Genomic DNA, 23,866 nt, shown 5'->3' on the forward strand with positions numbered 1-23,866 from the left:
CAAGGCCACATCCCCAGTTAAATAGCCCATCCCCCCCTGCCACTAATGACACAGTGAAGAGAGGAGCCCTGTGTGGATCATTCTATAAACAGATGGCTCTGGGAAGGCAACCAGGGGCTGTCCTGGGGCTTGCCTCATCCTCACTGTCTCTCTACAGCCAGCCATGCAAACACACAGCAAGCCCTATGTTCAAGGGTGATGCCTTAGCAGGGCAGCTCAGGCCTCCATTGGGATGCCCTAAAAGGCACCAAACTATCCAGACATGCTGCAGTGATGACTGGGCTTTAAAAGCGAGTCCCACAACATGACCGCTAGTAATAAACATCTGAGCCATAACAAAACCAGCCTCCAATGGGCTGTCCCATTTCCTCGCTCCTACCTGCGACTCTGCCCAGCCAGGGCCCATAGCTGCAAATATTAGCAACACATCCATTTAGCTCAGCCTCCTCTGAACCAGCTACAGCCTGGTGCTTGGTCTGTTCGAAACAGCGGGTGGCAAAGCAACTCTTCCTGCTAGCTCGACTGCGGCTGAGCCCCTTTGTGTACAGTCAGATCCTTAGGAACCGGGGGGGCTCCTCCCCAGTTTGAACCTTTGCTCTCCACCCCAACCCCTCCTTTTCATTTTTTTTAAACTCTGCTGTGGTCCTTGATGAAAAGCTATAGCTCAGTCTGATCAGGCATCCTCACTCTGTCCTGGGCATGGCTCCGTGTCCTCCGGCTGGGAGAGGAGGGAAATACTGTGGGGGTTGGGGAACGAGATCTGGGCTAGTCCTCGTCTCTGCCATTACAGCCACCTTGCCTGCCTCCCTCACTGCAGCAGCATCTGCGGCTCAGGCTCTCCCTCCCCTGCAGTCCAACAGGCAGCCTGTGCCCCTGCCTCCACCACATCCATCATGCTGGATATTTTCATCTTAATGTTTTTTGCCATCATCGGCCTGGTGATCCTCTCCTATATCATCTACCTGCTCTAAGAGCTCCAACAGCAGTGCAGGGGAAGGATGAAGCACAGCAGCCAGCCATCCTGCCAATCAAAGCATCATTCAGGTGAGGATTTGCTCCAAACCATTTTAATTCCTGGGGAATAAGGTGATGGTTAGTTTTGTTTGCATTGCTCTTGTTTGCAGTGCTCTTACAGGCTTTCTGACCCAGACATGCTGCTGGCATCACAGCAGCCGTTTCCTGCACAGTAGCTGATGTGGGGGGAGAGAGACACCTTTTTGTTTAACTGTTCTAAGCAGCCTGATTAAATATATATAATCTATTATATTTTCCTTCAGCTTTATCTATCAGTTACTCCCAATCATATCAAGGGCTTTCCGCTGCCTTTAATAACCATGCTATGTGCACTAACGATTTCTGGTCCCACTGAGAAAGAAGTAAAATATAATGTTAGTTATAGATAAAATAAGGGAGTCTGGTTGCATGCTTTGAATGGAGGCAGATGGGTGTTTTGCAATATCTGGCGCTCTTGCTTATCATTTTAGCAACAGCTCCCACGTTCCCACTTTGCTGCCCAGTTGATAAAAAATCTGATGCCTTTTGTCACTTGTGTTTATATATGTGCAGTTTTCCCATCCTTAAGCATGTTTGGGGTTTCTGCAGCTCTCAGGCCTGGGTCAGACAAGTGTCACCTTATCCTCAGCAGCAGCAATGCCAGAGCCATCAGGAGAAAGAGCTAACCCTTCCCAAGCAACCCGCTTCCCGAGCAGCTGGAGAGAGGAAAACCCCAGGAAGAGCAGCCATTGGACAGTGCAGATGTCAAGACTTATAAATGCCCTTAGCAGAATGTCTGAGCTGTAATGCATTTGAAGAGCAAATACAAAGCAACCTGGCCTCAGGAATGGACAGAGAGAGAGAGAGAGAGAGCGATAATGAAACCTCACTATGGAGTAGTGTGTTGTTTTGTTTGCCATGCTGGTATTAAGGAAATGTAACTGTTCATTGTTCTGTGGCCACATAGATACCCCCCACCCTTGGGATAAGTACCTGCTGTTTTTTAGTTTTCGAAAGTATATATATATATTTTTTACTTAAAAAAAATTTAAAAAGCTAAGAAAACAAAAAGTGAGCACAAAATCTGAATATCACAATAGTATCTTATTCAGACACGTCACCTTTCATTTTTCACTGATCACTCACTGCTTATCACTGGTTATTGCTGAAATGCAGCTACTTCTGGGGTGGAGGGTGGCAACTAGCTAGAACACTTCAGGAATGGGAGCAGGAATTTTGACTCAGTAGCAGTGAGCGGTGCAGGTATACCATATCCATCTGAGCACAGGCCTGACCACTGCAGTCATGTTTAATTCTTCCTCATCCTCCAGACTGCTAGTCCACACAACAGACACTTTTTATTTTGGACAAATGCAAACAGTTTTCTGGGGTTAAAAATGGAATGCAAACACACAACATGAAAGACTTAGTCAACCACTACTGTGTAATAAGCATCACATGTAATGTTTATTTCAGGTTGTATTGTATAATGAAAACAACCCTCCTAGAAGGTAAGATTTTTGTATGGCTGGTCTCCCCCTGCAGTTGATTCTTGCTGGGAAGCAATACACCCCTGGAAATAGAAGTTTTGTAATGGAAAAAAGCTTGATGAATCCTTAACTCACATGACACCACTGTAATTAGGAGGAAATTTACTCTGAATTGTAGTGTTTGTGGCTTATATAAGCACTTTTGGGGTACAAGTGGCAAGAATTAGTTGATATCTGTTGATAAGACTTTCCACAAACAAATGTTTACATAAAGATGGGAATTATAGTTATCAGCGCCAGCTGAGTATCTGACATAGTACAATCTCCTGTCAGTACAAAGTTTCCTGAGAGAGAAGTACAGTGTGTATATCTTTGCCTGTGGATCCAAACTGATGTTCTCCAGTGCATCTGCTTCAGCCCAAACTGCATTACACAGCATGCCACTGCCATGGCCCAACTGAGAGTCACAGTCAGGGCTTTAAAAAGGGTGACACACCCAAAATGAGGAACCTAATCCTTCTCGCCTCCCCCACAAAGCAGTTAAAATGGAAACTCTAAATGTTATGAGAAGCAACTCTTGAATATAAATAAAATGTTCAACAACCTCAGTTTCCTGAGTCTGTATATCTGATTTCAACAATCTGAAGTGATAAAGACAGAGAGCAGCGAGGAATGTGTGGAATGGCTCCTCAGCTGGATGTAAAACCAGGGACACGAATTATATCCTTCCATAAATGCTCTCTTTCCCCAAAGGACTTTAGCAACCTAACCAACTATGCATAACAATCACTTTAGCCATATCCCAAATGCAACTAATTCAGAGTGGAATGTGGCAGCTGTTTAACAAGGCACTGCCAACACCACACAACAGCTGAAGATGGGCAATGACGAATCCCTTATCCAATTGAAATTGCAGGGGGAGTTTTATGTAGGAGAAATGTAATTGCCCATGATGAAATTTAGCCATGATATCAGGACCAACATCCCTACTCTTTCAAGAACTACTATGTGATCTTTAGTGATCAGAAGTGTTGTCTTTTCCCATATAAACAGATTCAGGGTGAACTCTTGATTGCATTGTAGTTAATGGAAATTTTGCCATTGATTTCAGGAGGGCCAAGATTTCACTGAGCATTTCCAGGGCCGCCCAGAGGATTCAGGGGGCCTGGGGCAAAGCAATTTTGGGGGCCCCTTCCATAAAAAAAATTACAATACTATATTCTCATAGGGGCCCCTGCGGGGCCCAGCGCAAATTGCCCCACTTGCTCCTCCCCCATGGGCGGCCCTGGGAAAAATAAACCTTCTGCATCTCGGCACAAATCCAGTTTTGAGAAAACTTCTTTACAAGGTATCACTGGTTCTCAGCATCAGCTAGTGCTAAAAGGCACTAAAGCTCATTAAAAGGGTTGGACAAATACGTGCTGTCGAAACTGTTTCTGGATCGAAAACTAGGGGCTTTTAAAAAGCAGACAGAAAATCACAGACAATGTCTGCTTTCCTTCAAAATTTGTTGTGGTTTTTTTAATTGAAAAGCTGAAATTAGTTTGCCATAACCTGAATATGGTCTGGGGTTTCAGAAGTGTGTGGCCAAATATCTGCTGCTTGCTGTGTTTGGGATTGTTTAAAGAAACAATAAAAAAATTTTGCTTAAAAAAAAAATCCAAAACTTTTTGAACCACCTCAGCTTGTGACCAAATGCTTGAGCCCATCCAGTCAGAGATTTTTCCAAGTTTCTGATACTCTGCTAGCTTCCTTGACTCATATCTGTCTCCATAACTTTTGGTTCATTTAGGTTAGAATATAAGAACAGCCATACTGGGTCAAACCAAAAGTCCATCCAGCCCAGTATCCTGTTTACCGACAATGGCTAATGCCAAGTGCCCCAGAGGGAGTAAACTTAACAGGTAACGATCAAGTGATCGCTCTCCTGCCATCCATCTCCACTCTCTGACAAACAGAGGCTAGGGACACCATTCCTTACCCAGCCTGGCTAATAGCCATTAATGGATTTAACCACCATGCATTTATCTGTTTCCTAGAGACTGGCTCCATGGGGTCCCTCACAAACTGGAGACAGTTACTGTGGGTTTGTCTTTAGTATAGACTATGTACATACTCCATGAAATGAGCATTTGAGCTTGTTCCAAATCTGGGATGAGCCTATGTTGTGAAAACTGAAATGTTCAAAATAGCATATGCATGTGAATGGACACAGGGTGTTAAACTTAAATTACCCCAGGGGTTCTCAAACTGGGGGTCAGGCCCCTCAGCGGGTCACAAGGTTATTACTGGGGGCTGCAAGCTGTCAGCCTCCACCTCAAACCCTGCTTTGCCTCCAGCATTTATAATAGTGTTAAATATATTAAAAAGTGTTTTTAATTTATAAGGGGGGGTCACACCCACAGGTTTGCTATGTGAAAGGGGTCAGCAGTACAAAAGTTTGAGAACCACTGAATTAACCCATCTGGAGCCTCAGGAAATGTAAGGGGGCGGGGTCTCCCTTGGTAGGGTTGGGAAGGAGGTAGGTAGTGTAGGATATTGCTCTTCTCATGTGATCGCTCCCCCAGTGGCTAATTTTAAATGAAGCTACCTTCCCCTGACATGAATCTCCCTATGGCACTGAAATTAAATATAGACTATAATTTGGCATTTGAGAAGTGAAAGGGATAGTAGCCTTAATGGAAAAGGTAACAGCTTGGCTCTTCTACAAGCCTCAAACTGCTGAATGAGCTTTAGGGTAGGGAAGGCTGTGCCTCCCAAACAGCTTAGGCCTGCCCCCTATCCAACCCCTACCCACTTCCTGCCCCCTTACTGCCAACCCCCTCAGAATGCCCAACCCATCCTGCTCCTTGCCCCCTCACCATCCCCGAGAGACCCTCCACTACTACCCCAGGACCTCACCCCTGCTCCCTGTCCCCTGACTGCCCCAAGCCCTATCCACCCCCCACTGAGTCCTGACAGACCCCTGGAACGCTCACGATCCAACCCCCCCCATTCCCTGTCCCCTGACCACCTCCTCAACCTCTGCCCCCTCCCTATCCCCAGGACTCCCTGGCCTCTTACCCCCGGCTCCCCTCTCACCCGGAGACTCGGCGCATCCACGAGCTCCGCTCCAAAGCTCCAGCATGACTCCAGCGTGCCCTGAGCTCTGCCCCGCTCAGAGCCACGTGGACAGGGGGTGGGGTCCGGGCCCCTCCCCACTCAGAGCCACGTGGTCAGGAGGCGGGGCTGGGAGCTCCACGCTGTGCTCAGCTCCTTGCAGCCGCTGCCCGTTCACCGTGGGGCGGGGCTCAGGGGCCCCGCCGGAGCCATGCTGCTGCTGTCCGGGAAGCTGCTGGATGGGCTGAGGCTCCGGGAGACGGGGCCGGGTGGGGAGCTTCAGCCATGCTCGTGGGGGCCCCCGTGGAGCCCGGGGCAAATTGCCCCACTTGCCCCCTCTGGGTGGCCCTGAGCATTGCTAAGAGTCCAGTGCCCCTTTAACATCATAGGGACGCCAGTTCAGTACTAACTCAGAAGTAAAAGTGCCAACTCCTGAACTGTCGTCATCATCACCAATTCCTTTAGCACACAGGGTTTTTGCAGTCTCCCATTTGATTATTGACTTAATCAGTCTAATGCTGCTTAATGAGGACCCTTCCCCTTCTCTGTCTGTCTGTCTGTCTTGTCTATTTAGATTGTAAGTTCTCTGGGGCAGGGCCACCTACTGCTATGTGTTTGTACAGTGCCTAGCACAATAGGGCCCATTCTTGAGGCCTGAAGGCACTACCCTAATAAACATAGTTAGTAATAAATTTGGGAGCTCTAAGGGGATCTTGACACAAGACTGGCTACAAAGCTGGCTGTGCTGAGCTGTCAGTCAGTTTAAACAAACCTGTTTGGGAAGTCCTGTTTCAGAACAAGAGGTGTGAACTTCAGTTGTTTGCAAAGGAAAATCTCCGGAAAGAAGGGCTGGAGCACCAACAAATTGAGACTAATGCCAAACGCTCCCTGAGCTATTGTATCTATTAAAAAGAAGCCACTAATTATTATAATACTGGGAACATTGTAACATTTCAAGCTGGCACATCCATAAACTTAAAGTCCTTGAAGATTTGCTTTTAGCGTGGACTAATATTGGTGAAGTCAGTATTTCTTATCATATGTTGCTATTAAATCAAAGGGCCCCACTTTCTTGCATAGCTGCAATTGTATGGCATTTTTGTGATTTGCTGCAATTTATTGCTGTTGTGCCTTCACTTATGGGTATGGTTCACTCATGGGTCTCTAGAATTAGCATGTACTGGTGTAAGACTTACAACATATTTGTGTTGTCTCATTTATAATTGCATCTTTTTCACTAGGCTACAGCACAAGCATCACAATGACTTTACAGATCCTTCCCATTATTCTGTATTTTATTTTAAAATAGGTCAATAATTATTACACAAGTGAGACAACAAAAATGTGTTTTAAAATATTGTTTAAAATCCAGAACATGGATTTTAAAAACAATATTAACATACCAGTATGTTTCATATTTTGTTTTTAAATGAATGGTTTCATCTCTGACATCTGTTGGTGCACAATTAAGTTTCTAGGTGAATGTTAGCAAAAAAAATTACCTTCCACTCCCACCCATACATGCAGCCATATTCTATCCTTGGATGTGTTTCATAAAAAGGATCTTTTTAAACAGAAAACATCAGGAGTTGTTATCAGCTCATTACCATTGAAATCAATTAGGTGCAGATTTTCAGCTGGTGTTAATTGTCAGCTTCCACAATTTATGCCAGCTGCAGATCAGCCTCTTGGAGATGAACAGCTGTCTCAAAGGGCAAAATTTGGCACATATTTAAATAATTTGGAAATATTGCAGATGGGGGAAAAAGGTATTTTAATAATATGAAGAAAATATCCATCATGTAACTAATCCAAAATGAAATAAATACTGTTAGCACATATTAAATATTTTCAATTTTTAAAGCTATGTACCAGAAATATAAAACTTTTTGTAAATAGGATACATATCTGTGTACTTTAATAAAAACAGTGATCTTAGAATGTCTACATGCATTAAACATCCTTCAACTTTGCAGAGTTCCAGATACATATAATATTTTTAACTGTCCAGTTATTATATTTAGCACAAAGGTACAGTCTGAAGTTTCTTTGCTTTATGGCTGACAGGCATGTGCTGTAAAAAAAACAAAAAAACTAATTTTTGCCTTCCTTAAAAAGCTAGGACTCTTTCCAGAGACTCTCTCTTTCAGTGCTGAAACTTAATGCACAATCCATGCAGGATAGCTAGTTCTGAAGCAAAGAATGTAAGAGTGAATTATAGACACCTAGGTGTGAGCTGAACTGGAGAAACCTGGCCATGCCTTTCTCATTACATTGGTTTTGTCTTAATGGATTCCAAAGAGAAAACAACATTAAAAGAGCAAAATATTTTCTGTTCTGAACTAAGATAACATTCTTTAATTTGTGGATGTACATCAAATATTAACACCATGTCATTGTTATTTTGTACCCAAACATACACAGTGGGAGAAGAATGCAGTGTGTATTCCCACCCATAACAGCCAAACCATGGAATGCCACAGATAGGATGTGCTGAGGAGCCTGACATACAGGCTTAGACAAGTTTATTGCACAGACCGTGCTGTAGTTTCTTAGAGATGACTCGATATGTCTTCATAGATTTAAGTAATTCTTCTACTTTGTATTTCACTAGCATCTCCAGTCAGCCTTCTGCAGCTTCTGCAGAGGTTATAGCTCCAGATTTAACTGGCTATTATATTTTCTATTTTTGTAGCTGCTAAAACTTTGCAAGCAACTGCTGGAGAGTGAATGTAAAAAGTAGGTGGACACTGTTTTCTATGTGTGAGAAAGTAAATGGAGAAAAAGGCCACCTGTCTGAATCACTGTAGTATTCTCTAAAAGCCTGAAATTCGAAGTATTTAGGTAGAGGTGCTTCTCATGGTCAGATACAGAATTTCCTTATGGAAGTTAGCTTGTGCATTCACAAGGTGGAACAAATTCAGAAAGCTGCTGTCTTCTTCATCACGATCTCCTAAGCACCAGAAGGGAAACATTAACAATAGCTAAGGAAAACAAAGAGCTCATTTGTAGGGAGAAGATCTCAGAAACTATTTAGTATCTTAGCAGAGGCCAAGTATGAGCCAGGTACCTCTTGATGCCAACTGGCAGAGGGCAGGGGATAAAGTTTAACAGGGATCCCCTATGTCAGATGCACACAATAATACACCAAAGCACAGCATGCAAGTAGGGCCAGGGTTTTTGCCGTTCGAAGCAGACAAGAAAAAAAAGCTGCGATCGCGATCTGCGGCAATTCAGCAGGAGGTCCTTTGCTCCAACCGGGAGTGACAGACCCTCCGCCGAATTGCTGCAGAATAGCTGGACGTGCCACCCCAAGCACCTGCTTGCTAAGCTGATGCCTGGAGCTGGCCCTGCATGTACTACCGAAAGCTAGTAGGCCACTGGTCATCATAATTGTTGTGAAATGTATATACTGACAATATTTGAGAAGTTATGTTCCTATACTGAAAATTATGTTCTTAAAGCCTTGGAGTTTAGTAATACATGGAGATGTACCCTATCTCATAGAACTAGAAGGGACCCTGAAAGGTCATTGAGTCCAGCCCCCTGCCTTCACTAGGCAGGACCAAGTACTGATTTTGCCCCAGATCCCTAAGTGGCCCCCTCAAGGACTGAACTCACAACCCTGGGCTTAACAGGCTGATGCTCAAACCACTGAGCTCTCCCTCCCCACAGAAAATAACCTGCCTCAGTTAGGTTGTTTTCAGGAAGGTGGTAGCAGATGCTTATTTCTCTGTCTGATCATTGTATATTGTGTCTGTCTCTCTCAATGTAAGTCATTTGCACACTGAGCCGCTGGCTAATCAAGATTGCAAAATTGACAAAAGATGAAAAAATCTGCAAGAAAGGAGTATACAGGAAAAAACAACCAGCAGAGGGCATCCCATTTATGAATGAAGACGAAGGGATTTGTATAGCTAGGGAATCAAAACAACACACTTGTATCCTTTACCTCGGGGGCAAGCCGGCAATATGTCTTGTTTTATGAAAAAGGGATCACAGCCTGCCTGGCTAGAAAGCGTTGATGAGCAATACTTTATCAGCCATGAGAGTATTTTGTTAAACAAGTCTACGTTCTAGGATTCGTGTTATCATTGTATATGTAACCATTTGTGTCCAATACTTTTGCTTGCTATCATTTGAGTCTCTTCTTTGTTAAATAAACTTCTGCTTGTTTTCACTATGAACATATATAAGTGCTGTGTGTCAAATGGAGCAGTGATCCGAAGTGAAACTGATAAGTTGGAGTGTTCCGCGTCCTTGGAAGCAGTGAATGTATGATTACTGAGTGTCCAGTGAAACGGGCTTGACACTCCAGGAAGATGATTGGAGCGTTCAGGGGTTGAGGCATGCCTATTGCTAACCTGCAGAGGGGCAGCAGAGCCTGCTTAGGCTGAGATGTAAGTACTTAGTTGTGCCACTCTGATTTTGAATGGAAGGATAGACCAAAAGGACTCCAACTCCCAAGATACAATGTCCCAGCTTGTTCCAAGGAGTTTTCTACTGGGATTACGAAGGAACACTGCACATGAGGATTACTAGAGTCTGAGTCCTTGTTGCCCTGTGCTTTGTGTCGTTTTCCCAGTGATTCTCAACCAGGGGTCCGGGGCCCCCTGAGAGGCCATGAGAGGTTTCAGGGGGTCTGCCAAACAGGACCTGTGTTAGACTCGCTGGGGCCTGGGGCAGAAAGCCTAAGCCCTGCTGTACAGGGCTGAAGTGTGGGGCTCTGAGCCCCACCACCCAGAGCTGAAGCAGAAGCCTGAGCAACTTAGCTTTGTGGAGTGCCCTGTGGTGTAGGGCCTCAGGCAATTGCTCTGGCTGCTACCCCTTAAGGCCAGCCCTGGCTTTTATATGCAGAAAACAGCTGTAGTAGAGGTAGGCAGTGGAGTTTTTGTAGAATGTTGTGGGGGCCTCAGGGGAAAAAAAGGTTGAAAACGCTTGCTTTACATCCAGTGGAGTGAGAGCAGAACTGGGTGTAAAATGCTACTATGTCAGAACAGTGCAAAATGAATGTAAAATACTACCATGCCTGGATGAGGGGCAGGGCAACTGAGAATCAGGACCATAGTGTCTTCAAACCTGTATCTTGCAGAAGGAAAGGCTATCTGCAATTAGTCAGAATTTATGCAAATTAGGTACTTCTTATCATCTGACAAGATAAAAGTGTGTCCATCCTTTGGGCAAAATTTGGGCACCTCTGATTTAAATGTATCAAATAAGTGATATAACTTTTGTCACATGTTTAAAAAAAATGAAGTGAGTTTAATCATCTAAACCACTAGGAGTCTCTTAGTGTAAGTATACAGATCTCACTCCCACCCTCTGGATGAAGTTACATATTTTGAGCACCTATGGTTGAATATATTATCACTGAACACTTGCATATTTATTTCTTCCTACAAAAAGTATCTCTCCTAATGCGGTACCACTAAGCACTCTAGCATAATCTTAAACACACACACACACACACACACACACACACTTTACAAAACCAGCTCAAAATAATCCAATCCACATGACAAAACAATCAGCCAATAGGGCATTATAATTATAAAAAGATTAGCCCATCTTTTCCAATGAACCCCATTCCAGGGTAGATCTGGTTAGCTAAGAAGGGGGCCTGGCTGGAGTTGTGATGATACAGGAGCTCCCATCCCCTGCTCTGGTGGAGTCTTGTCTAGTGAGCACGTCCCATTGAAAGGGCTCACCTGTTGCAGTCAGGCATAGCTACTCACCAGACATTACTGACTGTAGCATGTCCATGATCATGTGAGCAAATGCATTCTCCACACTCTGCAGGAAGTTATTTCTTTCGCCTGGAGTGCTGAAAACCTTGCAGACTTTCTGCATCATTTTTACTGCCCAGTCCATGCAGTACAAGTCCTTCTCACAGACCTAGAACATACAAGAAATATTATAATGTGTATCCAAGATGGTGGTGAGGTAAAAAATAAAATAACACAAGTTGAAGTATTAAAATTCATAGTAGACAATTAAGGCACTATCCCATAATACAGTCAACTTCAGTCCTGCTCTGTAATCTATTCCAGGGCCTACGGGAGAGGGTGCTGTGGCAGAGCTGTTCCATCAGTGCTACGAAGGTGGGAGAACTCCATTCCCACCTTATGCTGGAATAATTTTTCCCTAGGGATAGAGCTGCTACCTTCAAGCAGTGCATAGGGGCCTTAGGGCAAAACAGAACCAGGCCCATTGATTTCAATGTAGTTACTCTTGCTTTACACTAGTGCAGGGCTTCTCAAACTTCATTGCACAATGACCCCCTTCTGACAGCAAAAATTATGACAGGACCCCAGGACGGGGAACCAAAGCCTGAGCCCGCCCAAGCCCCACTACCCTAGGTAGGTGGGGGCAAAGCCAAAGCTCAAGGACTTCACGCCCAGACAGAGGGACCTGTAATCTGAGCCCTGCCACCCAGGGCTGAAGCCTTCGGACTTGGGCTTTGACCCTAGAAAGTCTAAGCCAGCCGTGGCGACCCCATTAAAAGAGGTCACGATCCATTTTGGGGTCCCAATCCACAGTTTGAGAACCGTTGCACTAGTGTAATGGAAGGAGAATCAGGCCCCAGAGCTGGGAAAGCAGTGTTGCAGATTTAGTGGCAAAATGCAAGGAAACATTCTATTCAGTGCTACTCACCAAAGCCAGAAAGACCACTAGCCTGGCCAGCTCAAGAGCCCTCCCATTCACAGCTTTACTAGCCATGAAGGTGAAACAGATGTTGTTCCCACTCAGGATGAGGAGGCGAGCATTATTCTCCATGAGCCACTCCCGGGGAACCACTTTTATAATAAAACACAAAGGATTTTCATTACCTATGATTCAACAGACTGAAATATAATGTAGTTAAATATAAAGTTATAAAATGTAGGTTACAATTAAACTAAAAGAAAATTATCTGAACAAAATTCTGGAAGTATTTGAATTTATGAATCACTGCATTTGACAGCCATCTAACATGTTTGAGAAGAAAGCCCATTCAAACACACCTGCAGCACAGCTGGAAGCTATGGAGTTACTATGGTGCCAATAGGGATTGTTTGTATTAAGGATGATGATAATAAAAAGTATAATACAATCTCTCCAAACTCAAACCAAACTTAAAACATAACACCACCAAATTGTGAAATCATGGATTCTTTGGAAAGGATTCCTTTCCAGAGACCAGCGTCTTATAGATTCATAGACTCTAGGACTGGAAGGGACCTTGAGAGGTCATCGAGTCCAGTCCCCTGCCCTCATGGCAGGACCAAATACTGTCTAGACCATCCCTGATAGACATTTATCTAACCTACTCTTAAATATCTCCAGAGATGGAGATTCCACAACCTCCCGAGGCAATTTATTCCAGTGTTTAACTACCCTGACAGTTAGGAACTTTTTCCTAATGTCCAACCTAAATCTCCCTTGCTGCAGTTTAAGCCCATTGCTTCTTGTTCTATCATTAGAGGCTAAGGTGAACAAGTTTTCTCCCTCCTCCTGATGACACCCTTTTAGATACCTGAAAACTGCTATCATGTCCCATCTCAGTCTTCTCTTTTCCAAACTAAATAAACCCAATTCTTTCAGCCTTCCTTCATAGGTCATGTTCTCAAGACCTTTAATCATTCTTGTTGCTCTTCTCTGGACCCTCTCGAATTTCTCCACATCTTTCTTGAAATGCGGTGCCCAGAACTGGACACAATACTCCAGATGAGGCCTAACCAGCGCAGAGTAGAGCGGAAGAATGACTTCTCGTGTCTTGTTTACAACATACCTGTTAATGCATCCCAGAATCACGTTTGCTTTTTTTGCAACAGTATCACACTGTTGACTCATATTTAGCTTGTGGTCCACTATGACCCCTAGATCTCTTTCTGCCATACTCCTTCCTAGACAGTCTCTTCCCATTCCCTTTCTCAGTAAAGGCCACCATACTTTGTATTTAAAGAGGTTTTGAAAAAAACACTTAAAAAAAATTGTCCTCACCTGTATTAAAAATGAAACTACAGCAGATACCAGTTATTAGCAACTTATTGGTTCCCAGCATAAAGCTTCCATTATCCAAAAGTTCCCAATAATAAGCAGATGGCCCTTACCTGAGACAATAGCATGGGGCAGCCCCGTGGCCGAGAACCTGCTGCCCACACAGGAGGTGATGGGCTGTGGTGCCAGCATCCTTGCCCAATGGGCAGCCCCAATTAGAGTCCCTGCAGCCAAGATTTTCCATGGGGAGAGGGGGCACTCGGGGTCTATGGGGCTGCACAGTACCTCTCTCTGCCCCTTCCCGGCTGTGTCCTGTCCTGGCACTGGTGGCCCAGGCTCAGCACATCCCAGTGCTTTCCTTCCCTGGCTACAGCCCTGCAAGCCTGCCTGCAGCTGGGGCTTTCCACAGGGAGCACTGGGGGCCCATGGGACTGCATGGTACCTCTCCCTGAGCTTTCCGGGCTGCAGACTCAGAGCCAGCAAATTCATCGCAAGTGGAACCTCCCTTCCAAAGGGTTGCCAATAAATGGCACACCAAGCAATTAATATCCAAATACCATTAACATTAAAGTCAATGGGATGGGATCAGTTCTGGGGATAACCAAAAGTTGTCTTTATCAAGATTATTAATAACTACCATACATTAGATCTGAAAAAAAATCTAGTGTACCTTTTTGCTATTTATCTTTTTTTGTTTATATTTGTATTTGACAGCTTGGATAATGGAAATACATTAGACATTTTCCCTCATTTCTAATTAATGTCACTTTTTGGTTCTCAACCCCAAGAATAAGAATGCCCAGAGTACAAATGCTATAGGAAAAATGATTCAAGTCAAACAAAAATTGATTTTTCTTGACATTTAAATAAAAATCATGAAAACATATCTATTAATATAAAGTTTAGTAAAACTTTGTTTTGAACAAAACCTAAATTTTGGACCTAAACAGTGTGATAGTATCCCTTGGACATGATAACAGAACACTTATTTTTGAAGTTTTTCATATGTTATTACATAAAAAGTTTCACTTTTGGGAAAAAAGGCTTTGGTTTATAAGCAGCATTGGTCTCTTCCATCTCTGACCACTGCATAACCTCCAGTTTTATTGACCTTCCAGTATAGTACAGCTACTGCAAGGGATTAGGGGGGACTCAGATTCCCCGTGCTCTTCAGTTTTTTACTATCTGACACATATCTCTTTAGTCTATGAGGACATGATCATATAATCCTATATATCTATGATAAAGGCAAAAATATACCTGACAATTCATCCACAAGACTGATAACATCATCTGCTGTCCACTCTTTAGCTTCTGTGTCATACAGTAGTTTAATAGCATCAGCTAGACCCTTTAAACTGGTCTCATCTGTTGGTCCTTCTATCATTTTCTGCCAAACCACATGTCCTGGGTAACATTAATCACAATCACTACTAAGTGACAATGTAGTTTGCTAAACAAAGAAGACCTATACTGGGACCTCAAAGCATGGCTTGGAAAAAAAAAAAAAAAAAAAGGTGATTCAAGCAAAAGCATAAATCCCTATTTGTACAAGTGCTTTTTATTTCATCTCACTTGTGGCAGATGGGACAGTGTAGACTGCAACATGAATCAGAATCACTGGATGCTTTAAGGAAACACAGAATTAATATTTAAGTGAGAAAAAGAGAATGTGATTTCAAAGTGTGATACACATGCTTCTGGTTCAGTGCTAAGGCTACCTTCACACCACAAGTGTAGGCAAATAGAGAGGAAAAACATAGTCTGTAATTTCTTCACTTAAGCTGTAATATAAACAATTTTTAAAAGTTCCATGTTAAACAGGTAAGGGTAAATTGTTCTAAACTTTATACTTCATTATTTATAAAGGGCCTGGTTTTCAGAGATGGTGGTGCTCTCTTTGATTTCAGTAGGATTTGTGTGTGCTCAGAACTTTTGAAAAATCAGACCTGTAGGTAACATCATAGGAGTGCATGGCCATACACTGGTAAGTAAAGTCAGAGTTTCTGTCTTCAACAGTTTACTGTAATGTAGCTGGAGCAAAACAAAAAAATATTGGGAAATGGCTAAGATGTTCTGTGTGACATCAATGAGGTTAATTGATTTGATTTCCCTCTCACACTGGTGTAAATCACGAGTAATCAGCACCATTGTTAAACATTCTCAGTAATGTGTCCAAGCAATTACCTGGAAGCTTAAGTTCTGCCCAAATTAAGATGAACTGAGTGTGGTCAAATCTTGAAAAAGAGTAAGTTTATTAGGAATGATAAGTCTCCATAGGAGGTAAAATGTTCCCTTCTAAAGTCAAATGCAATAAACACAGGTGCTTTTCCTCTGGGGGTGAAATCTTCCTGGCCTATGAGAAGGCCCACAACAAAGTGTACCACTGTGTTTCTGCCATACATGGAGCTAGAAAGCAGAGAAACTACACAGCACCCCACAGTTCTCTGCACACTGCTGAAAAGATCCATGGCAACTCTCTCCACAGGAATCCAGAAGAGCTGTTGTGGGGTGTGCAGGGGAGTACCAGAAGAGGGAATAATGGGTTCACAACTTGTGTGTATGCTTTGTCCCAAAAGCTCACAACAATGGGTAAAGAGAGTTTGTTGCTCCTACTACAACTTATGGTCTATAGTAGTGTCCACACAGACATTCCAGGATATACAGCCCTACCTCTTGACTGAGGGGGAATTCATTCCATACAATCCTTACACTGGTACCCTGAAAGCCCATTTATTTACACAGGTTGTGAGACAGCCTGTTTTCTAAGGGAGAAATTCTGGTCTACCATGTTAAATTTACTCACCATTTAGAGAGGAAACTGGCCCAAAAATGATGTACAACAGCCGGGCTTGATTAACCATTGGCCACGGTTTTAAGATACGAGTCAGCCAAAATGCAGAATCACTTCGATGAATCCAGTGATTTAGCAGGACACTGCGACAGAATAACCTTATCCGTAATTCCAGCTTTCGGGCACTTCCTAGGACAAGAGAATTTGTATATTATAAATCCAGCAGGCATTGCACTTTGGTGATTTCAACATGTTTATAAAGATGGGGAGAGCGAGGGAAAAAGGTTTTTAGATTATACGGGCACATAGGGCTAGATTTTTAAAGGTATTTAGGCTCCTACAGATGTAGATAGGTGCCTCGTGGGATTTTTAAGATTCTAGATGCATAGCTCCCATTGAGTTAGTGTTAAATTGGAGTAACTGAGATCACAAGGTCCTGAAATTCTGAGCTATAACTATCTCATGACTGCTTTAGTCTAATAGACACACTGCACTGCTTCAAACCACTGATTCTACCTGCCTGCCCAATGTTTTCTTTGCCACTTCTCATGCTCTTTTTCAGGGGCACACTGTTATTTTTGACTTTTGCTGAGCTTCTTTCTGCCTGTGACTCTATTATATGGTGCCAAAAGGAGTAAATAGAAGCAGTTGATTGCATGCTTGCCTTCTACAACCACTTATGCAGGAGGCCACATGTGAACATTTCCAGTGAAATACTGAGTGCTGTGCCAGAGAATCTCTGGAGGGGCTATATTTGGTTTTAGAGCAATGCTTCAGGATATGCATAAAATATTGGTCCTGATTTTCTACTGCACCACATCAGTTTTAAGCTGGTGTAACTCCATTGATTGCACTGGTATTGGTGTAATGCAGTGGAGAATTAGGTCCACTGAATGTAAATTTTACATGTCATTTCATACTGAAATGATAAGATCCAAGAAAATCAATTGCATCTCAAAGAGATACACTTTACCACACAGAACATGCGAAAGATAAAAGTCAATTAGTTGTTGTTTTCATCAGAAAACAACTAAATTCATTTAATGGTGCTGATTTCCTTCAGATATATGCAAGCATGTTACCAGCGTCAGAGCACTCATTTTCTGTCATTTCTGCAACTAAAGCATCATAAATATGGATCAAGAAAGGATCAGGTACTGCAGGGATCATGTGGCACAAACCGTCCTTGAGTCTGGGGTGCATCTCCTCTGTAATAATATGAATCAATTTCCGGAACTCACAGCAAAAGAATGATATAGCTGCCATGACAGACTCTTATTATCATCATCATTTGTATTTTCTAGGACATTTTTGTTTCAGGTGTTCACCTGGTTTGCTGCTGACAACTGTCTGTACTTTGCGAGGTAGATTGCTCAGCTCACAGAGGAAGTTAAAAACACGATGGCATTCTAGCTCATCCCAGCCTGCTGTCAAGATCTGACGACACCAAATGAAGGACAGATAAATAGAATTAAATCACAATGCTTGTTATTATAGTCATATATGTATGATTAATTTTTCTGTATTTATGAAGAGGACACATTTGCATCCCAAATAGCTAGAACAATTCCTCCATTTAATTACAGACCTTGGGCCAGTTGCCTTTAAATCAGAGAATCCCTGTTTAGGTGCTGTGAATTTGATGTTTGAAGTAATGTACTGAAATGGCCCCCTATGTATTCTTTGGTAATAAACTGCAAATTTAAATTAAAATCCCACCTATGTATTCTTTGGTAATAAACTGCAAATTTAAATTAAAATCCAAACTGGCTAATAATAAGATCCAGACTGATAAATTCTTTAGCGTTAACTATTTTAAGACCCAGAAAGAAATGTGGTATTGAATAAATGTATTGTTTGAGACCTGAAAGCCATGTTAAACTTTGAAATGTCTTGCAAAGCAGTTTCAGTCCACTGCTTCTCAAAGTATAACTAAGCTGGATGATGATTATGTTTATTTGCACTCTTTTTAAAAGACGGAGTATTTCAGCAAGGCAAACTTTGTTTTCTTTTATATTAATGATACCTGCCTTCTTCTTCTCTGAAAAATACACTATACCTGTAAAAACACTCCATAGCATTGTAATCCCAAGCAATGCAATGGGCTTGGGCAACCACTGAGTTTAAAACAGGAAACCTGCAAAGACAAAACATCGTTGCCTCATTTCATCAGTGTAGCTTAATTGGCAATAAACTCACTTCTGTGCTTGAAGCTTTCCCACACGGCTAATCTACCACAACACTGACCCAAGGGGCTATCTCCAGGGTTAATGAGGAATTTATTTCTCTACACTACATTCACTCAACCCTTGCATCTCTGCTGAGACACCCAACAAGGTTGCCAGTTAGAGATATTTTTTATGATGTGGCCATTGGTCCTCTGGGAACTTTCATTCAGACCACCTTAAAGTCTTCAGACAGATGTGATATTTTATTAAGAATATCTGTTGCTATGTATAACCATTTCCCCTCCAGAAACTAATACAGTTTGGTAACATCATGTTTTGAATTAATTATGGTTAAAATTTACCATGTGCAGAGAGCCTGCCCAAGGCATTATGCACCACTTTGCCCTCTAAGCAGAATTTAAGTGGAATATAGACCTTCTGTAGGATATCTTCACGGGGCTGAATTTCAACCTATGCTCATTCTGTTACAAAGTGGCAACAGTGACCTGTTTTAAAAACTAAACATAAAAATCATACTTAACTAAGAGTGGGGTTTTAAAAACATGTGAAGGAATTAGGCACCTAACTCACTGACTTTCACTAGGAGTTGGGCAACTAACTCCTTTAGATATTTTTGAAAATCCTACACCTAGGTCATATTTTTCAAAAAGTGGGTGCCTAAAGTTAGACATAGTTCTGAACACCTACAGCTCACACTGACTTCAGTCTAAAGCTTTAGGGGATCAGCATCTCTGAAAAATCAGATCACTTATTTAAATGCCTAAATATAGATTTAGGGACCTAATTTCAGGTGCCAAAGATTTGAAATATCAGCCTAAATATCCAAGGAAGATTTTTAACCAACAAGAAACTGATTCCAAGTTAGTAAATTCATGATATTACACTGATGAGCATTACAGATATGTCAATAATTAAATGAATTAATTTAAATCATTACATTAACAGCATTTTTTAAATTGAAACGTTAATATAGGTGCAAGTGATAGTTCAAAACAAGATTCTAGAAGTATTCAGCACAGAGCAATGAGTGTGAGCTTACTTCTGAGAGTATCTTGTGTATGTACTTTAGCCTGTCTTTTGTGGGCAGCAGTAGTGTACACCTTTTAAGCAACAAACCTGTGAAAAGAAACACATACATAATAATTCAAATGATGAAAATAATTGTAGTAGTTGAAGAATACACTGCACAAGCAATACAATACCATACTATTTCTGCAAGAAAAGAAAGTGGTACATTACAATGACCTGCAGGGGTGCTGGAACAATTTTTATAGTGGGAGGAGGGGAGCCAAAACTATAAGCCCTATATATAATATAAACCACTTCAAGCCGGGGGGGCTGCAGCACCCTCCACACTCTTAGTTCCAGCACCTATAGTGAGCTGTGCACTGTAAAAGGGTATGCTAGCCTTTGTAATAGAGATGCCATTTATGTCAGAAAGCCTGATGGGGAGTGTGCAAGGCTCTCATGACATAATTTGTTTACTAAGTTGCTTTAAATTCCATGTGAGTCACAGCTGGAGCCCTGAAAAATTATTATATTGGTTTTTTAATTACACCTGTTAAAAATATTTCAGTTAAGAGAGGCACAATAAGTAAAATGTGAAGAAGATGCACTAGTTTTCTATTTACATCATCAAAAGCTGAGCTTCCAAAATCTTTTAAGCCAACCACATTGTCAAACAGAAAAGTCATTCTGAACTGTTGTAATATAAAAACATAGTTAGGTGGTAGAATTTTTTTTTCTTCTACATGAGATTCAAAGCTAGAAGAACTTAGGATACAAAGGGCTTGAATATATTATAGTGCAGAACAGCTGTTTGCTAAGCAACAATTTTTCTAAGCCAATGGAAAGCAAATGGGTTAAAAATCTTTCCTCTCAAAAACATCTTGTAGAACACCACATATATCTTGTTTGTTAATAATGCAAGAAATCTACAGAAGTGTACTCAATTTTTTTTTCTAAGTTGCTCATCTCCTGAGGAACATGTTATTTCTGTAATGTCAAAAAGTATATTATACTCTTCCTGTGATTTTGAATGGACTCTTTTCCCAATCTGGAAGTATGTTGTTAACGTTCTTAAATGGCAGACATAATTTTCTTTATCAGTCTGGTATCTGATCCAAAACCCCAAAGAATCAACTTTCCATTGACTTCAATGGGTTTGTAATCAGACCCCTAAAGAGTAGATGAATGTCTTTCACAATATATCTGCAAACATGAGTACAGTCATCAACCTGGGGATAACTTTTTTATCACCATTGCAAAGGTTTGGGCCTGCTTTCATATGGTGAAATTCACACCTGTTCAGAGGGGCAGCACAAAAACTGTGTGTTACTCATGTCCAGTTTAAGCCTGGAGGGTGAAAAATCCTGGTCCCATTGAAGCCAATGGGAGTTTTTTGCCATTGACTTTAATGTAGCTAGGATTTCACTCTGTGGGTTTAAGTGAGATTAATGCAGTGTATAAGCCTTGTGCTGGCTCTCTACACCGAAGCAAATTTTAACCTTAGAGCTCAGTCTTGCTCCTGTTGAAATACACGTGAATTTTGGCATTGACTTTAATGGGAGCAGGACTGGGCCCTTTCATTTAGTAGATGATAAAATATGTAAATCAGTGCAAATATCTAAGTATGTCATGTTTAAATGACTATGCTTATTATAATGATGAGTTCATACAGTGATAGTTAAATAACAGTTGTCTTTTCTAATACAAAGTTTGTTATTACAATGTACAAAACAGTGCTGGCTATTTTTTGGCATAATATTTAGTTAATCAGATTTCATTTTAAAACTAAAACAAATAAACACTGAAGTTATCGGTAAGATATTGTAAACAATCCATGTAAATTTGAAGGGAACTCATGTTTGGCCTAATTAACTTTGACATTGTTCTTTTAACTTGGGAATCTCTTAATTTAAAGTTAGCTCCTGAATATAACCTTGACATAATTTTGTTTTACTGTCAGGATCAATTTAATTATGAGACCTTATCAGTTAAGGAGGCTTATATCAATATTGTTCAAATTGTGATTTCATTTGTTTCTCTTTTAGAGAAAGGATTACAGTGAATGGGGGGTGGGAGAGAAATGATATCGTCCAAGTGGCATAAAAGAGAAGAAAGACTGCATTGCTTTTGATTGAAGGTGAGGGAGATTAAGGGGAATTTGGCTGCCAAGATTTAAGTAATTTAGTGCAAAAGTTAAAAAGAAAATAATGTTTTTTTTATATGAAAATATGCAGTGTTACTCACTAGTCACATTATTTTGACCTAGATTTATTTTTTGCCATGCTAGGCTATAGTTGCGCGGGTGAAACTAAGAGTACAGCCTGGGCAGCAACAGTACAATTCTCGCATTGTATCTCAGCCCTGACTTAAGGGTGAGAGGAAAGTTTACTCATCAAGCCCACTTCAGTCTTTGAGCTCTGATATAAGACTGCCAAGAAGAATGTTAATCAGTGGCAGTTGTCATGGTGCTTTTTGAGATAAGTTTACTTCCCATCTCGGAACTGGAATGAGATTGCCAATTCACTTAACATAGACTGTCAGGCCTTTGATGGTAATGATTCTTGATCACTCCAGAATTAGGTGGGATTTGAGCATTGATATAGAGGTGAAATACTCTTTGTATTTCTTTCTCATGCTTATGAGAGATCCACTCACCTTGCCCTTTTATATTTCACTTGCCCTTTTATATTCTTTAAAAATTAAATAAGGAAGAAGCAAAAGATATGTAATTTTTGTCTATACTTATATAATGTATGTATTATTATTGCTGATTAAAAGTATATTAAGAGATGTTGAAAGAAATACACACAATGCATAAAGCTTAATTGAGACTTAAGTGTGTATGCGCCTTGTTGCTGGTTCTTTGCACAAGGATGAATTTCAGCCTCAATGAGGGTCACAAACACCTATACACTTCAGAAAACGTTTTCACCATTTTAAACTGCTATCAATAACTTAATATCACAGTAGAAGCTCTTTAATTGATTTTAGTTCTCTTCTAATTGTTACCATTCTTATTATAAAGGTCACCTAGAGATCTGTAGTGTTCTAATACACAGGATCCTTCTTTCTTGCCAGATATCTCAAGGTTATGAAAATCTTGCAGTAAAAGCCTTCTGTTTCCTGATGAGGTTGAGATGTAATTAATAAGGCGGTTGCTGATGGCTTTCGACACCATGCTTAGCATGCTGATATCCTTCACTGAAAAAGCAAAACCCCGTATACCTGTAAACCTTTATTGCAAAAACACAACTGCTCAGTAGTCAAGAACTTTACTATACATCTCAGAACAAGGAGGCCAAGAGATTTCAGAAAGACGTAAGAGACAAATGTCATTACTGTAAATTCCTCTACCAATAAATTAGGTCATTCAGGATTTTGCATATATCTGTTAAATTGTCATCGTTATATAAGGTGGGCAGAAGACCACTTCAAAGAGCCCCCTGAGTACTATCAGTGTGTGTGTGTGTGTGTGTGATGAGGCTCTTCAGGAACCCAAGCTGAATATGAACAAACCTAATGAAAATCCCTTCAATTTGTAGTAAGGTGAAATGTTATTGAGCAAGGCCCATAGGCCTCAAACTTGGCGTTTTACTAAATGGGATTTTTGCATGTGATCATTTTCATTTATGGACAGTAACATAATTTCTCTCAGTTCCTCACCTGAGAGATATTTCAAGACCATTTGAAAGATCTCTAATGGCAGTGCTTTGAAATTCCCGAGAGTTGACAGTGACTCGGAATCTATGTTCACAGTGTTGCAGAATGGTTTGGAGCGACGGCTACTGCGCCTGTATTTCTGGTTGGGAATCAAGGTGAAGCTGGTACTTACAGTGGATGTCATCCTTCTACTAGTCCCATAAATTTTTCCTGCAGAGGAAACACAGAAGGCATATAGGGAAGGAAATGAAACTTATGAGGGAGATAAAATGAAATAAGTGATTGAATGATATGGTAATGGAATATGTAAGTCTTACTCCATGGGTAGGAAGGTACAGTTTTACTTTAAATGTAACAAAATTACATCAATACACTCCCAAATCAATATTTATCATTTCCTGTTCTATATTTCCTTTCTTTCCAGTATAACCACTCTTTTTTTTCATACAGCACAAAAAGAGAGAATGTATATGTGTTGTGTGTATATGAGAAATTATTTTTGCTTTGTAATTCAGTGTTTGGGGGAAGAAAGTATCCTGATTAGAAGTTATAAGTGGAGAGTGGGATGAGGATAACAGTGACCAGTATTTGGACAGGGAGGGTCTCAGGAGGTTTGAAAGATAATTAAGGGAAAAAATAAAAGTGTAGGAGGT

The 23,866-nt window shown here is 41.3% G+C and overlaps 1 protein-coding gene across 1 annotated transcript; it reads right to left on the reverse strand.

The window, feature by feature from the left end:
- Window positions 1-8,046: 8,046 nt before the first annotated feature.
- Window positions 8,047-23,397, reverse strand: FBXO47 (F-box protein 47). The gene is made up of 10 exons (XM_050935344.1): window positions 23,217-23,397; window positions 22,584-22,754; window positions 19,585-19,661; window positions 18,416-18,493; window positions 17,685-17,793; window positions 16,369-16,545; window positions 14,823-14,969; window positions 12,237-12,379; window positions 11,318-11,477; window positions 8,047-8,535 (listed from the first exon to the last, which is right to left on the reverse strand). Exons 1-10 carry the CDS (start codon window positions 23,395-23,397, stop codon window positions 8,423-8,425), a joined length of 1,356 nt encoding a protein of 451 aa, XP_050791301.1. The 3' UTR covers window positions 8,047-8,422.
- Between the last annotated feature and the right edge of the window lie 469 nt (window positions 23,398-23,866).

This window comes from Gopherus flavomarginatus, chromosome 25 (genome assembly GCF_025201925.1).
Source record: "Gopherus flavomarginatus isolate rGopFla2 chromosome 25, rGopFla2.mat.asm, whole genome shotgun sequence".
NCBI classification, from domain to species: Eukaryota; Metazoa; Chordata; order Testudines; family Testudinidae; genus Gopherus; species Gopherus flavomarginatus.